The 13,446-nt window shown below is 30.6% G+C and overlaps 2 protein-coding genes across 2 annotated transcripts; both read right to left on the bottom strand.

Annotated features, from left to right (window-relative positions):
• Nucleotides 1-41: 41 nt before the first annotated feature.
• slim (scruin like at the midline) lies at nucleotides 42-10,353 on the bottom strand. The gene is made up of 8 exons (XM_075733491.1): nucleotides 9,676-10,353; nucleotides 7,813-7,996; nucleotides 7,656-7,713; nucleotides 7,393-7,557; nucleotides 6,751-7,294; nucleotides 1,931-3,425; nucleotides 1,168-1,868; nucleotides 42-1,106 (listed from the first exon to the last, which is right to left on the bottom strand). The coding sequence occupies exons 1-8, from the start codon at nucleotides 10,018-10,020 to the stop codon at nucleotides 519-521; spliced, it is 4,080 nt and encodes a 1,359-aa protein (XP_075589606.1). The 5' UTR covers nucleotides 10,021-10,353; the 3' UTR covers nucleotides 42-518.
• Nucleotides 5,442-6,710, bottom strand: LOC124495787 (uncharacterized). Its single transcript, XM_047059218.2, has 2 exons — nucleotides 5,931-6,710; nucleotides 5,442-5,858 (listed from the first exon to the last, which is right to left on the bottom strand). Exons 1-2 carry the CDS (start codon nucleotides 6,091-6,093, stop codon nucleotides 5,548-5,550), a joined length of 474 nt encoding a protein of 157 aa, XP_046915174.2. The 5' UTR covers nucleotides 6,094-6,710; the 3' UTR covers nucleotides 5,442-5,547.
• Nucleotides 10,354-13,446: the final 3,093 nt, after the last annotated feature.

Genomic DNA, 13,446 nt, shown 5'->3' on the forward strand with positions numbered 1-13,446 from the left:
TATTTTAAAAAAATTCAAGCATCAAATCCATTCATAAAATACGTTATTAAAGGAATTTGCTTTATTCAATATCTGAAAAAAAATCGAAATTGAAATTCTCTCGAAAGAATAATGAAAATAAAGTAATTAAGTAGTGCCATCAAAAATGGATGACAAAATGAAATGATAAACATCAAATGATTTGTTTGTGTTTTTTTTAAACAGTTATAGTTATAGTTGACACAATTAATGGATAATAATAAATATAAGACAAACAAAAACAAAATATGGATATTTGACTTTTCTTACTTTTTAGCAGATTCTTTAACAAAATATAAATGAAAATAATAATCATTGAAGAAATAAAGAGAAGACAAAATAGACACTTGTACATTTTTTTTTTTGTTGAATCACGCGTGTAAACAGATGATGTCGTTAGCTCGTTTTTTTTTTTTTTTTTTTTTTTTGATTCTGAAAAAAATAAACGAATCGAGCTGAAACGGAAAGACGCAAACCTTGAAGCAGGCATCACATTTTTTTTAGAATTTCGGAAGATTCAATAGATTGTAGCTGATTTGCATACATTGAAAATACTCGTGCAGATATTTGATGGATAATCGTGGTTTCGTATGATGTCGGTATGGATCATTCTTTTTTCGTTTGCTTTCGGTACAACCACCAGAAATATTATTATTTTCGGAGACATTATTTTGTTTATTATTATGAAGAAATTTAATGATAGCTTCTTGGGCCATCCGTTGTAACGATGGTACTGATAACCAGCATCGATACATTGCATCACTACGGCGTTTACGTTGAACACAATTGACACCGCCAAACACAAACATTTCTCCATCATTCGGACTTATAGTAGCTGAATGAAAATAACAAGGCTGTGGTAATGAACAGCCAACATGTTTTGTCCATTGTAATGTTTCAAGATCTAAACTCCAACAATCGGCGAAAGCTTGTCGTTGATCTGCACCACCAACCATATAGATTAATCGACCAATTTGTCCACAATCATGACTGTAACGAGCAGCTGGATACATTTGTTCTTGGCCACTTTGCCAAGGTTTGGATTCCGCCAAGGACCATTGTTTGGCAGCTAAATCGAATACTGGTATCTAGAAAAAAAAAGATCATTACAACTATGACTCAAACTTGGGTATGAAAAAAGTAACTTACTTTATCCATTGAAAATGATTGGCCTGAAGTTCCACCACCGATTATGAATAATTTTCTTTGATACAAAGCCATTTCATGACGATATCGAGGTTCAATTGATTCAGGTGTGCGGGATAATAGTCGCCATTTTCGAGTTTGTAAATTAAATTCATGTAGATTAAGGGAATAATCGAAACCCGTCGTACCACCACAAACATAGATTAAGTCATTATCTCGATCATAGCAAATGGCTTGACCATATGCGGGTTCTGGGATCTCTGAATCAATCTGATTTGGCTGATCATCGGAAGAAACATCGACACCATCTTCGATGGAGTGGGATTCATTTTCATAAATTACTCGTGACCAATGAAGACGGTCAAGATCACAAATGTACATTTTATTGCTGCTGGACGAACCGAATGGCATTCCGCTGCCACCATATATCATTAGACGATTAGGTTCAAGTAGCAGAGCACATGGTGAGGCCAATTCAACCGGAGCCGTTCCACTACATCGAAGATAATGCCATGTTTGTGTCAATTTTGAGTATCGCCATAATTCTTTGAAAAGAGGTTTTGTTTTCTTCCATTGTTCATCATCTGGTACTCGTGCACTGGCTAAAACATCAGGATTAAATCCACCAAATAGATAAACATAATGTTTATCCGATACGATTCGATGTCCAGAACGTGCCAATGGACAGAGACCTTTAACGACACCTTTGAAAATGATATTGAGATTCAATAAAAAACAACGAAATCTTATCAAAGAAGCAACTAACCATTTTTGTTCAACAATTCGAATTTAAATGTTCGATGTGTATATGTAGACAAACTATTAGTGGCTGCAAGAAGATTACTACGATGATATGACCATGTATAGGACATATTTGGTACAACATAATCAACTTGGCGATAATGATAATAATGATGATCAATAATCTCTTCCATATTCTTATTATGTTTTTTATTCATTGGACGGTAAACATTCGATTGCCATTGGGAAGGAATTATTGATTCTTTTGAATCATGTACGTCAGCACCAATCGTTATTGAATTTTTTCGCATTTGAATTAAATTATGATCATGTTGTTCGGTCGACGATATTGTTGAATCAAGAATGTGTTGCCGTTGTTCATTGTTATTATTATTATTATGATGTTGATGTTCGGTCGAAACGATCGGATTATTGTGATCAATCAAATCTAACATTCCTATATCACCGTTGTCCACCATGATCAATTCATCATGCGGTTGTTGTTGTTGTTGTGGTTGTGCTGATGTTGATCTGCATACTACATCCATTACAGCCAGTTCATTATGCTCAATGTTAACATTATTAACTTGTTTCGATTGCTCGCCACCGATGGCGCTTTCATCATATTCATCATCATCATCACCGTTTATAAGATGTTCATCATCATTATTTTGATCATCTTCATCATCATCATCGTCATCATGAGAATGATGATTTGAATGAAATATTGAATTGAATAAATTGGTTCGAATAAAATTAGGTATCTTCAACAATATAGATGAAGAATTCTTTTTCCCATTATTATGATTATGATTATGATGATTACAATGGGCACCCATACTAGATGAACATGAACTTTGACATGTCGATGTAGATGATGTTGATTCTATTCTCTGTTGTGAAACTGTAAGGTTATTTTCTGTTGAATCCTGTTCACCATGATGATTATGATGGTGACCATCACCATGATGATGGCGTCTATTGCGAAGGAATCGGAAATTAAATCGTTTATGTTTTTGATTGACAATCGAATTTGATCGTGATGCAGCTGCAGCTGCATTAATTCGTCGATTTATACGTTCGATAGCCAATGATTGTGGTTGACGTTGTTGTTCTCCCACTTTTTCCTCCTCATCATCATCATCATCAACATCCGGAATGAATAATTCACCATCATCGATAGCATCGATATCATCGTCCTCATTTTCTTCATCATCTGTTTGCACATCGTTTTCATCATCCTCTTCGGGAACTAATGCAACTAAATCAGCTTCATCTTCTTCACCAACTTCTTCAATATCTTCAATCAAATCATCATCACCATCTATTACATTATCATTTGCCTCTCCATTTTTATTTGCTTGTTGATGAATATTTCGAAATATGACCTGCTGATATCGTCGTCGTCTACGACGACGGCTTTTATTTGCATCAGCTACTGTCGATGATGATGATGATGATGATGAAGTCGATTCTTGTTCGCCATCATGATCGATTCTTTGTTGTTGTTGTTGTTGTTGCTGCTGATGCTGATGATGATAACTCCGAATGGACGGAGCTAAAAATATTAATAGACCTATGGTTGCGGCTTTTATTCAAAACGATTTATCAAAAAAAAAAATTACAAATTCAATCGGCCCCTTTCAGTGTTTGTTGATGGGTCTCAAATTTCTTCCTGCTCACTTATTATGTATGTTTCTTGATGTTTTTTTTTCGATATCAATGGGATCAATGTATGTGATGCACTTATCAATCATGTACAGCCACACAGCCAATATATTGATGATGATCGTTCGTTCTTTTTTTTTGTCTATATTTATATATATAGACTACCGAATTATCAATCAATCAATCAATCAGAAAAAAAACAAACAAATACACACTATTGGTGATATTTAAATTTTTTCTCTTGTCACTCGCCAACAATAACAACAACAGGAAAAAAAATGTTCAATTTTGAAACGAAAATCAAAAAAAAAAATCAAATCAAGGTTCAGGGAATTTAGGATATAATAAAGAATATTAAAAAAAGTGTAATTGAATTTTACAAAAACTTTACACACACACACATACACACAATATAGATACAAGAATATTTATATTGTTTAAAATGTCAGCTATAACACTTTGTTGTTTCTTCTGTGTATTCAAAAAAAAAAAATTTGTCTAAAGCTAAATCAATTGATTTGATTGTTGATATGTGTGTATTATATGTATGATGTTTGGAATTGTTATTGGACCAAATAGATGATGATTGTAATAAATTGTATAATTTTCATTGTTGTTTGATTCTGTTGATTGCTGCTGCTGCTGATGATGATGTTGATGATTTACCAAAACGTAAAAAGGTATCCACCAAAGAACATAAAAAAAAATTCGAATATCAATATTCTTTGCCAAAAACGATAAATGATGATGATGATGATGATGGAGATGATAATCGAATTATTTTTTTGTTAACTCTTTATGATGAAGTTTCGAGAATTCTCTAATCACATAGAAAAAAAAGCCACATTTGATATAAAAGGACCTATCAATTTCAATGTATATGTGTGTATGCTTTTGTGGCTCTCGTTGTTGACGCTATTGTTTTGTTTGATGATTAAATAATGCTTGCTCACTTTCTCTCACTAATATATGTTGATGGTTCGCTTTCGTCGATTTGTGATGTGTGTGTGTGTGTTTGCTCTTACACACGGATGCTTATAGCTAAAATGGCTGTTTCTGAATGTAATATGTTGGCAAGATTGTTTTTTTTATATGATTTCAAATCTTGCATTCAATGATGATGATGATGATGATGATTAGTGCTAATTTTGATGAATGTTAATGTTAATTGATTTATCATAAATAATCTTGAAAAATATGGGTAGACATTTTTCTTTAGACCAACCATTAATGAGAATGTGCTGATGTGTATTGATGAAAACACAAAGCAACGTATACATTGGACAAATGTAAAAATAGATACGTGAGCAACATCAAGCAAGCAATAGGTTTTAAACAATAATTCGTTGTTATTATGTGTGTGGACATTGGCTATACCTCTACCAATACTACTATTACTACTACTAGTACTACTACTACTACTGCAAAAATAAAACTTACCCATTTTTTACACGTAAACAGGATGGAATTTTTTTTTTTTTTGTTCTCATTTCTTCTGAATTTACGTTATAGCTGGAAAGACACTATATGGTTATAGTTGTAGTTTTTTTTTTTGGCAATATGTTCACAAATGGACATTGTGTTTGTGTGATATTAAGGTAACAAACAAAAGTGGTGGTCATAGTAAGTGAGCGGTTGGTTGTGTATATATATATATGCAGTACAGATATTGATGCGAAAATTTTATTCTGGACGAAGGACCAAAAAAAAAAAAAAAAAATTTAGGCTAAGTTCAATGTCAACCAAGTACATATGTATGTATTATACTGATGACTGTATTATATCCTTTTTATGATTCTGAACCGCTACCTTTCAACGAATCAATTAATTCGTAAGTAATTCAATAGATGGCACCGAGATCAGATTAATTGATTGATTTGACCATTATTATTTATTAAATGTTCGTTAAAATATATTTTTTTTTTTTTGAAAAAATTAGAATTGCTATTCCAAATCAACAACATCGAATTTATTTTATTTGGCCATAGTTTTCGATGTATTTGATGAATCAGTATTGCTTGTAGTCAATGTCGTCGTCGTTGTGGTTGTTGTCATTGTTCGATTTTTTTTATCGGATGTTTTTGTTGTTGTTGCTGTTGCATTGGTTGTTGTTCCACTCATACCTGTGGTAAATGTCGAACTAGGCCTCCCTGTTGAAGTTCTTAATGAATCATAAGTAAAATGATCATGAGGATTACGTTGATTACATCCCCACATGAATATAATCAATGTGGCAAAAAAACCGACAAATAGGATGGCTGCAAGAAACACTGGTAATATTCCATCTGTGTTGTTTGGTGTTACAAAAAAAATAAAAAAATAGAAAATCCCACATACAACAATTTATCATCACTTACGTAACCGACTCATCGATACATGACTGGAGGATGTAATCATTTCATGTTCTTTTACTGTTGCTGGTTGATGATAATGATGTTTATCTTCGAAACGAAATCCTTCATTGAGCCACAAAATGGCCATAAATTGTAGAAAAATTATTGGCATAATAACACAATACATGATGGAAGCTTTGGTTTTTTTTCTGGACAAACACTACCCGAATATATATAATGACAAAATTCGAATTCATATATAAATCATATTCGATCGAATAATTCGCGAATTATTTTCTTCACATATGTATACACGTCATTTGTGTAGGACAAAAAATTTTTTTTTTATTTATTTATTTAATTAAATCATCAAAACATCAAATAACTTAATATTTTCTTTAAAATTCCTTTATGCATAACAATCAATCAATCAATCGAACAAACAAACAATTCGGTGAATTATAAATCGAAACAAATGGAATTTTTTTCGTTTTTTCAAAAAAAAAAAAAAATCTCGAGGTCAAAATATTTCATTCATTCATGGTTTTTAATGTGGTTGGTGCCCGGTAAGTGGATAGTTGGTGGGGTGATGGATGTTTTGTGGTTGGTTGTTTGGTTGGTTGGTTGCAATAAATATGTTTCATCATTTTGTTGTTTTTGTTGTTGTTTTAGGCTTCGCTGTGTTCAACAAGAAATATTTTTTAAATGTAAATTAAAATGGTGTTTGTAGTGTGTGTGTGTGTTGTTGTTGTTGATTGACAAACACCAAACCCCAAAACACATTGATTCAAAGTGGGTGTGTATTTTGTATTTATTAATTAAAGCTACCTTGTTGTTGTTTAACATTGGATAATTGTTGTTGTGTTTTCATCATAGATAATGGTCGAATTTGTCTGATTGCTTTGTTTAATTCACTTAATGAAAATCGATGATCAGTTATTGGATCGAAATAAAATCTTTTAAAACCATTGAAACCGCTACGATCAAGTTCATCAAAATTTAAACGTTTAGCAAATGAATTAGTAAAACCGGAACGATCCATTTCATCAAAATCAATACCACGATGATTACGTTTAGCAAAACCTGCGAAACCTGAATGATCAATTTCATCAAAATCAACGGAACGTTTAGCGAATCCAGTGAAACCGGAACGATCAATTTCATCGAAATTACGTCTTTTAGCAAATCCAGCAAATCCGCTATGATCCATTTCATCAAAATCAGCCGAACGACGTTTAGCGAAACCAGCAAATCCGGTGTGATCCATTTCATCGAAATCTACTGCAGAACGTTTAGCAAAACCAGCAAAACCGGAATGATCCATCTCATCGAAATTCATTCCTCGTTTCAAAGGTGAACCAAATGCTGAACCAATCATTGGATCGAATCTGAAGATTGTCGATGAATGAAACAAAAAAAAAATGAAAACAACGAAAAATCAATAACAATCAAATGATAATCAATTGAAATGAAAATATTTACTAACCTTCGTTTGAGATAACCGATCGATAGGCCTGTCATAGAATCGAATGATGATCGACGATTACGTTTATTACTACCACCATTCAACAACGATGGTGATAATGATGTAGGCGAAAAAATTGATTCAATACGTCGACTAACCTCACCCGAACTATAATTATCCAAGAGACTGAAAACAAAACAATGAATATATAGTGATAATGATGATGATGATGAACAAAAAACGAAAAACGAAAGAAGAAAAAAAAACCAGGAAAATAAACAAACCTAATGTATTGCTTGGCTGTTAATTTGTTCGGTATGATTGAATTGAATTTGTTGTTTTCTATTATCAAATCAAATTATTTATTATTAGAAGAATGGACAAAGAATAAATATTTGATTGAACAAATATTGGGAAAAACTGTCACTATAGTATACTTACTGGCTTTGATTTGTTCGATAATCCTTGTAAGCTCGCCATCCATTAGTCGATCAAATACATTGATAAATTGTTGGCCATCCATTCGTTGCAATATGGATTGTTGTTGTTGTTGTTTCGGTTGATTGTTTATAGCAAATAATGATTTTTCTACTGCATCATTCGTTGTTTTTGTTGTTGAATCAAGCTATTTATCAATTTTTATCAGACAGAAAAGGGGATAGAAAAACAAAAAACAAAAAAATGAAGAAATCATCAATATCAAAGAGTTTGATCCATTCATTTCAATTTTCAAATAAACTAAAGTAAGCACAGGAATTTCTGTTTTTTTTTCTTTGCCCCAAATACAAATTCCATTTGGATTGTTCGCTTTCAAATTCATCATCATCATCGTGGTATTCCATATTTTTCAATTTTTTATTTTATTTTATACTTTTTTCAAAAAAAAAAAATCTCAAGTGGGATCAATGATAATTGCATAGTTTCATTGCAAAGCTTTATATTTGAATTTGTTGTTGTTGTTGTTGCTGCTGTTCCGGTAATCCCGGGAATCAAATTTTGTTGTTGTTGTTTTCAAATGATGATGATGATCATGAATTCATTTAATTTCATCAAACACACACACATTTATACATTTTATGTATCTCGTCATATTTGGATCAAATATCAAATGTTTATGTCTGGCAAATATAATTATTGTATGTCCCAATGGACAAGAGAGAAAAAAAAACATATTTATTATTTAATTTCAGGAAAAAAAACCGATGCAAATATGAATAACCAAATCCATTTGAATGATGAATGTGTAAACAAGAAAAGAAAAATTTTTGAATTTGAATTTTTTAAAATTTAATTTTTTTTTTTAAAAATTCACATCAATAGCCTAATTTTATCAAAACTTTCTCATTACAAAACCATTATCATCATCATCATCAAGATATATTAGCTAAATGGATCATTTCTAATTTGTCCATGAATGAAAAATTGTTACTAATGTCTTTTCTCTCTCTCTCTCTCTCTCTCTTTATGTTGAAAATTTGACTTTGAGTAAACTTTCTGAGTAAACAAACCAAATATATTTGCTGTAATGTGTGTGTGTATGTGTAGTAAACATCAACAAAATCAACAATGTTTTTTTTTTTTGAACAAAGAATGGTAAATCTCAGGTTGACTTGAATGTGTTCTGTGTATCTTGGTCAGTTAGTTTTTTTTTGTTTTTGTTTTGTTTTGTTGATAAACACTTTGATGACAGAAACCAGAATAAAACAGAATTCCAAAGAATATTCAGACATTAAGCCATTAAGGGTCATTTTTTTGGTACATGTTTTTTCTTTTCACTGCAAATATATCAACCCCAAAGGCAAATAAATGGATGAAAAAAAAAACTTTCATCCATTTCCGTTTTTTGTCTTGTTTTGTTGTTTTTTTTTTATTTTGGCTGTTTACATTGTCGCTACTGGTGTAGGTGGTGAAATGAAAAGAAAAGAAAAGTTTTTTTTTTCAATCAAAAACAACAACAACAAAAAACTCAATGACCAAAAGTGATGTTGAAAGTTCAAATTTGAAACTAAAAGTTTTTAATGAATTTGTCTGCAAATTCTATGGAATTCCCAAAACGTAAATTGTTGTATAGTGAGAGAATATTACACGATCAATTTGAATTAATCGAGTTATTGCTGCAGCAAAAAGCGAATGTTTAGTAAAATTTCATTGTAGTGAATTTTGGGACCAAAATTAATGACTTGTATCGATGATTATTATTATTTATTATTAGGAAAAAATGGTATACTTTGAATCTTAATTAATGGAACTTCTTTCCGCCAAAGCAAATGGCCATTGTTTGATAAATGAGATGTTAACACTTACAATTTTTTGACTAGGGAATGCAGTTTCCGCTGCTGCTACTGCTGATGCTGTATCATCATCAACAATCGGTGATGATGCCGCAACAGTAACAAAAATTGGCGATTGATCCAATGCCTGTAATATGGAAAATAATAAACATCCAACCATCAATAAACAACGTTTGTTTGGTTGATTGTAATAATGATGATGATAAATTGTTTGTTGTTGTTGTTGTTGATCATAATGACACTGTGTCATGAATGGCCATAATAAAAATGGCTGACATTTAGATGTTGTTGTTGTTGATGTTGATGATGATGATGGCATGGAATATGAGAATCTATTCGATGGTGACATTTTCAACATAATAATAATAATAATCGGTAATTGAGAATTGTCCAAAATTTGATAATGATAATGATGATGATGAGAAAAACAACACAATTATGATAATGATGATATTCGTATTATATATTCGTTTTATATTCGAAAATATTCAATTCAATAAATAAACAATTCGAGATTTTGTTTTGTTCTCTTTTTTTCGATGAAGAAGAAAAAAAAAGAAGTACAAATCAAATTTAAAAATTGAAAATGTGAAAATTTTGATCGAAAAGAAAAAAAAATCATTCGCGCCGTTTGATGCTTTTTCTTTTTATATACACCAACAAGCTCATCATCATCATCATCATATTAACCGATTCGAATTTTTTTTTTACCATCATCATTGCGGTGGTCATAATGGATTGACGCAGAATCGCAACAATTACTACGACGACGACGACGACCCGATGATGGAAACCATAATTGAGATTGTGCGTTGTTGTTTTCGATTGTTGCATTCAAAATAATTTTTTCATTTCTTTATTTCTATTAGCGACAATTTTTTTTTTTTTTTTGGTTCCACCAAACGAAGAAAAAAAACCGGAAAGCGTTCCAATGTAATACCCGTATATATATCATTATTTCATGTATTCCAATATATATTCATTCATTAAAATGGTAAACCAAATTGAATATAATAATCATAATAATAATATTCCCACACACACACACACAAGTAAAAAAAAAGACCCAAGAATTAGGCGGAGCTAGATCGAGAATCAAGGCGGAGATATTCAAGAAAACTAGATAAAGAAGATAGTGAAAGAAAGAGAGAGAGAGAGAGCAATTGGGCGCTGGATACTGAAGAAAAAAAATCACTATTGACAGATTGCCTCAAACAATATGGCCAAACAAACAAAAAAAAAACAAAAATCACCGACAATGATAATATTGAGATTCAATTTTTTTGTTTTTGATTTTTATTAGAAAAAGTTTCCGACAATATTTGTATTATTGAAAAATTCATTGAATGAATCATAAATCACCTGAATATCATCATCATCATCATCATCACTTATATTATTATTGCTATATTTACAATGTAAAAACAACCTACAGGTAAAACAATTCAAATGCCAATTACAAACACCTATTATCATTATTATCATCATCAGCATCACTTTATTATATAATCCAATATTGATTTTATAATCATCAACATTACACCGGAAAAAACACATGTACATTGGTATTATGGAAAAAATAACTACAACGGATATTTTTTTTTTACCGTTGTCGTCGATGATGATGATGATATAGTATGATGCAACAACAAACAGACAAACGAAAAAAAAACAGGATATCAAAATTAGAAAGTAAAAAGTTGAGAAATCTTAATTTTTCAATAATAAAGTAATAGATCTGATGATGAAATGAAACGAAAAAATTCATCCAGTAATAAATAAACAAAAGTTGCAATCACATAGCTTCTATGTGTGTGTGTGTGTATTACTAATAATTTTTTTTTCTTTTTCGCTACACACATAATTCCATTCTTGTCGTTTTTTTTCTGGTTTTTGTTGTTGTTGTTGTTGTTGTTGCTGTTGTTGTTTGATTGATGGATAACATTCATGTATATGATATACAGGAATTATTATTGAATTGATTCTCTTATTTATTTATTCTGCCCACTACTATTCTATTTCAGAATACATTTTGGTTAAAAATTGATTTTAATATTAATAATAATAACTTTTAAAATCACCAACAACAACAACAACAATAAGAAACAAAACAAAAAAAAATTATTGAATTAAAATGTGTGTGTGTGTGTGTTGCACTTTGTTAAATTACATTAAAATTTCTTGTACAATTCTTTTGAACAACAAGAATTTCAGTATTTTTTTTTTTTTTTTTTGGATTCCACTTTTTAATACAATCCAGAGTTCGATGAATAAATGTTAATTCAATTGTGTGTGTGTGTGCTTTTTTTTAGAAAAATTCATTTCACTTGATCATGTTTTTAGGTAGTCGAGAAAAAAAATGAGAATGAGATGGTGAAAACACCCAAAATTCTAAACATAGAATACATATTTAGTGGAATGTGTAAAAAAAAGACCTACTTGAGAACATTGGCTTATTTGTTATTGTTGTTTTTTTGTTGTTGTTGTTGTTGTTGTTGGTATGTGCAGTTATATATAAATATATAAATGGATTGATGGGGAAGGGGATGTAATGGGCTGGGGTGGAGAGACCTTAATTATGTAGTCACATTTTATTGGTGAAATAAACAAACAAACAAACAAACGAACGAATGAATGAATGAATGAATGAACGAACAGAAAAAATTAGGTTCATCAAAACTTGTTGGATCCGGATTATTTGTGATGAATGTAATATTCGTGATGATGAAAGTGGAAAAAAAATAACTGAATGAAATTTTTTGCGGATCAAATTTTTTTGTTTCTGGTGAAAAAAAAATTTGTTAAAAAGACGATTGTTATAATTTTCCATTTGAAAATATTACCTTAAAATCATCATTTTCATTGTTTTTTCTGTTTGTTTGTTTCTCATTCCATCTAAAATTCCTTGTCAAATATCATGAGAAAAAAATTTTCCTTTCCATCATATATCATGATGATCATCATGCGAATATCAAGAATGAAAAGATTTTTTTTTTTTTGGCTCACACTTCATTATCTATTAAGTAGCAGTGGTGGTGGTGGTGGTGGTGGTGGTGGCGGTGGAAGTACAGGAATTTTTAACCAGCTACTTGTTTTTTTATTCGTAGATCAAAAATTCAAAAATTGAAATCAGAATTATTTCTGAATATCAGAGTGAAAATAAAAATGAAAATTGCCATACCAGACATTTTTTCAATGGAATACTTGAATATTTCAAAATGATTCACATGATATAATCATCTAAAACCCAATAATAATAATAATAATGATAATGATAACCATAGCCCATCAACTAGATTAGCATGTCTTATTCAATAATAACAATAATACATGACATGATATTGTTCATGTTGTTTACTGCCACATCATTATCTTACTTCCGACCATTTTTTCCATTTCATATGGTTTGTTTATTCCATTTTGATTGAGGCCATAAAAAAACAACAACAACAACAATAACAACACTGACAATTATTATTATTGACCAGTATATATTATTGCATTGTAAACACACGTTTCACATTCAATCCAAATGATGAATCAATGATGATGATGATGACCATGAATAAAAAAAACAAAATTCTGCATGACGTGAAACAAAAAAAAAAGACACTTGAAAACGGTGCCAATCACTTTTCAGTGTGTTTTTTTTCCCCCCATTGAATAAGTAATAGTAGTAATAGTAGTGGGTGTGTAAAGATTCAATTTTAAATATATTATATATAAGACGAAACAATCATGATTCAGAAAATGATGATGATGATGAGAAATAATATTGTTGTGC

Source organism: Dermatophagoides farinae, chromosome 8 (assembly GCF_024713945.1).
Source record: "Dermatophagoides farinae isolate YC_2012a chromosome 8, ASM2471394v1, whole genome shotgun sequence".
Taxonomy (NCBI): Eukaryota; Metazoa; Arthropoda; class Arachnida; order Sarcoptiformes; family Pyroglyphidae; genus Dermatophagoides; species Dermatophagoides farinae.

Excerpts from the sequence above, each read along its gene's own strand:
- LOC124495787 (XM_047059218.2), bottom strand. The coding sequence starts at position 6,093 with ATGTATTGTGTTATTATGCCAATAATTTTTCTACAATTTATGGCCATT. Across the intron at positions 5,859-5,930 it reads TGTATCGATGAGTCGGTTAC|ATGGAATATTACCAGTGTTT; the intron begins GTAAGTGATGAT and ends CAAACAACACAG.
- slim (XM_075733491.1), bottom strand. The coding sequence starts at position 10,020 with ATGTTGAAAATGTCACCATCGAATAGATTCTCATATTCCATGCCATCA. Across the intron at positions 7,295-7,392 it reads ATCGGTTATCTCAAACGAAG|ATTCGATCCAATGATTGGTT; the intron begins GTTAGTAAATAT and ends GACAATCTTCAG. Across the intron at positions 1,869-1,930 it reads CGAATTGTTGAACAAAAATG|GTGTCGTTAAAGGTCTCTGT; the intron begins GTTAGTTGCTTC and ends TCATTTTCAAAG.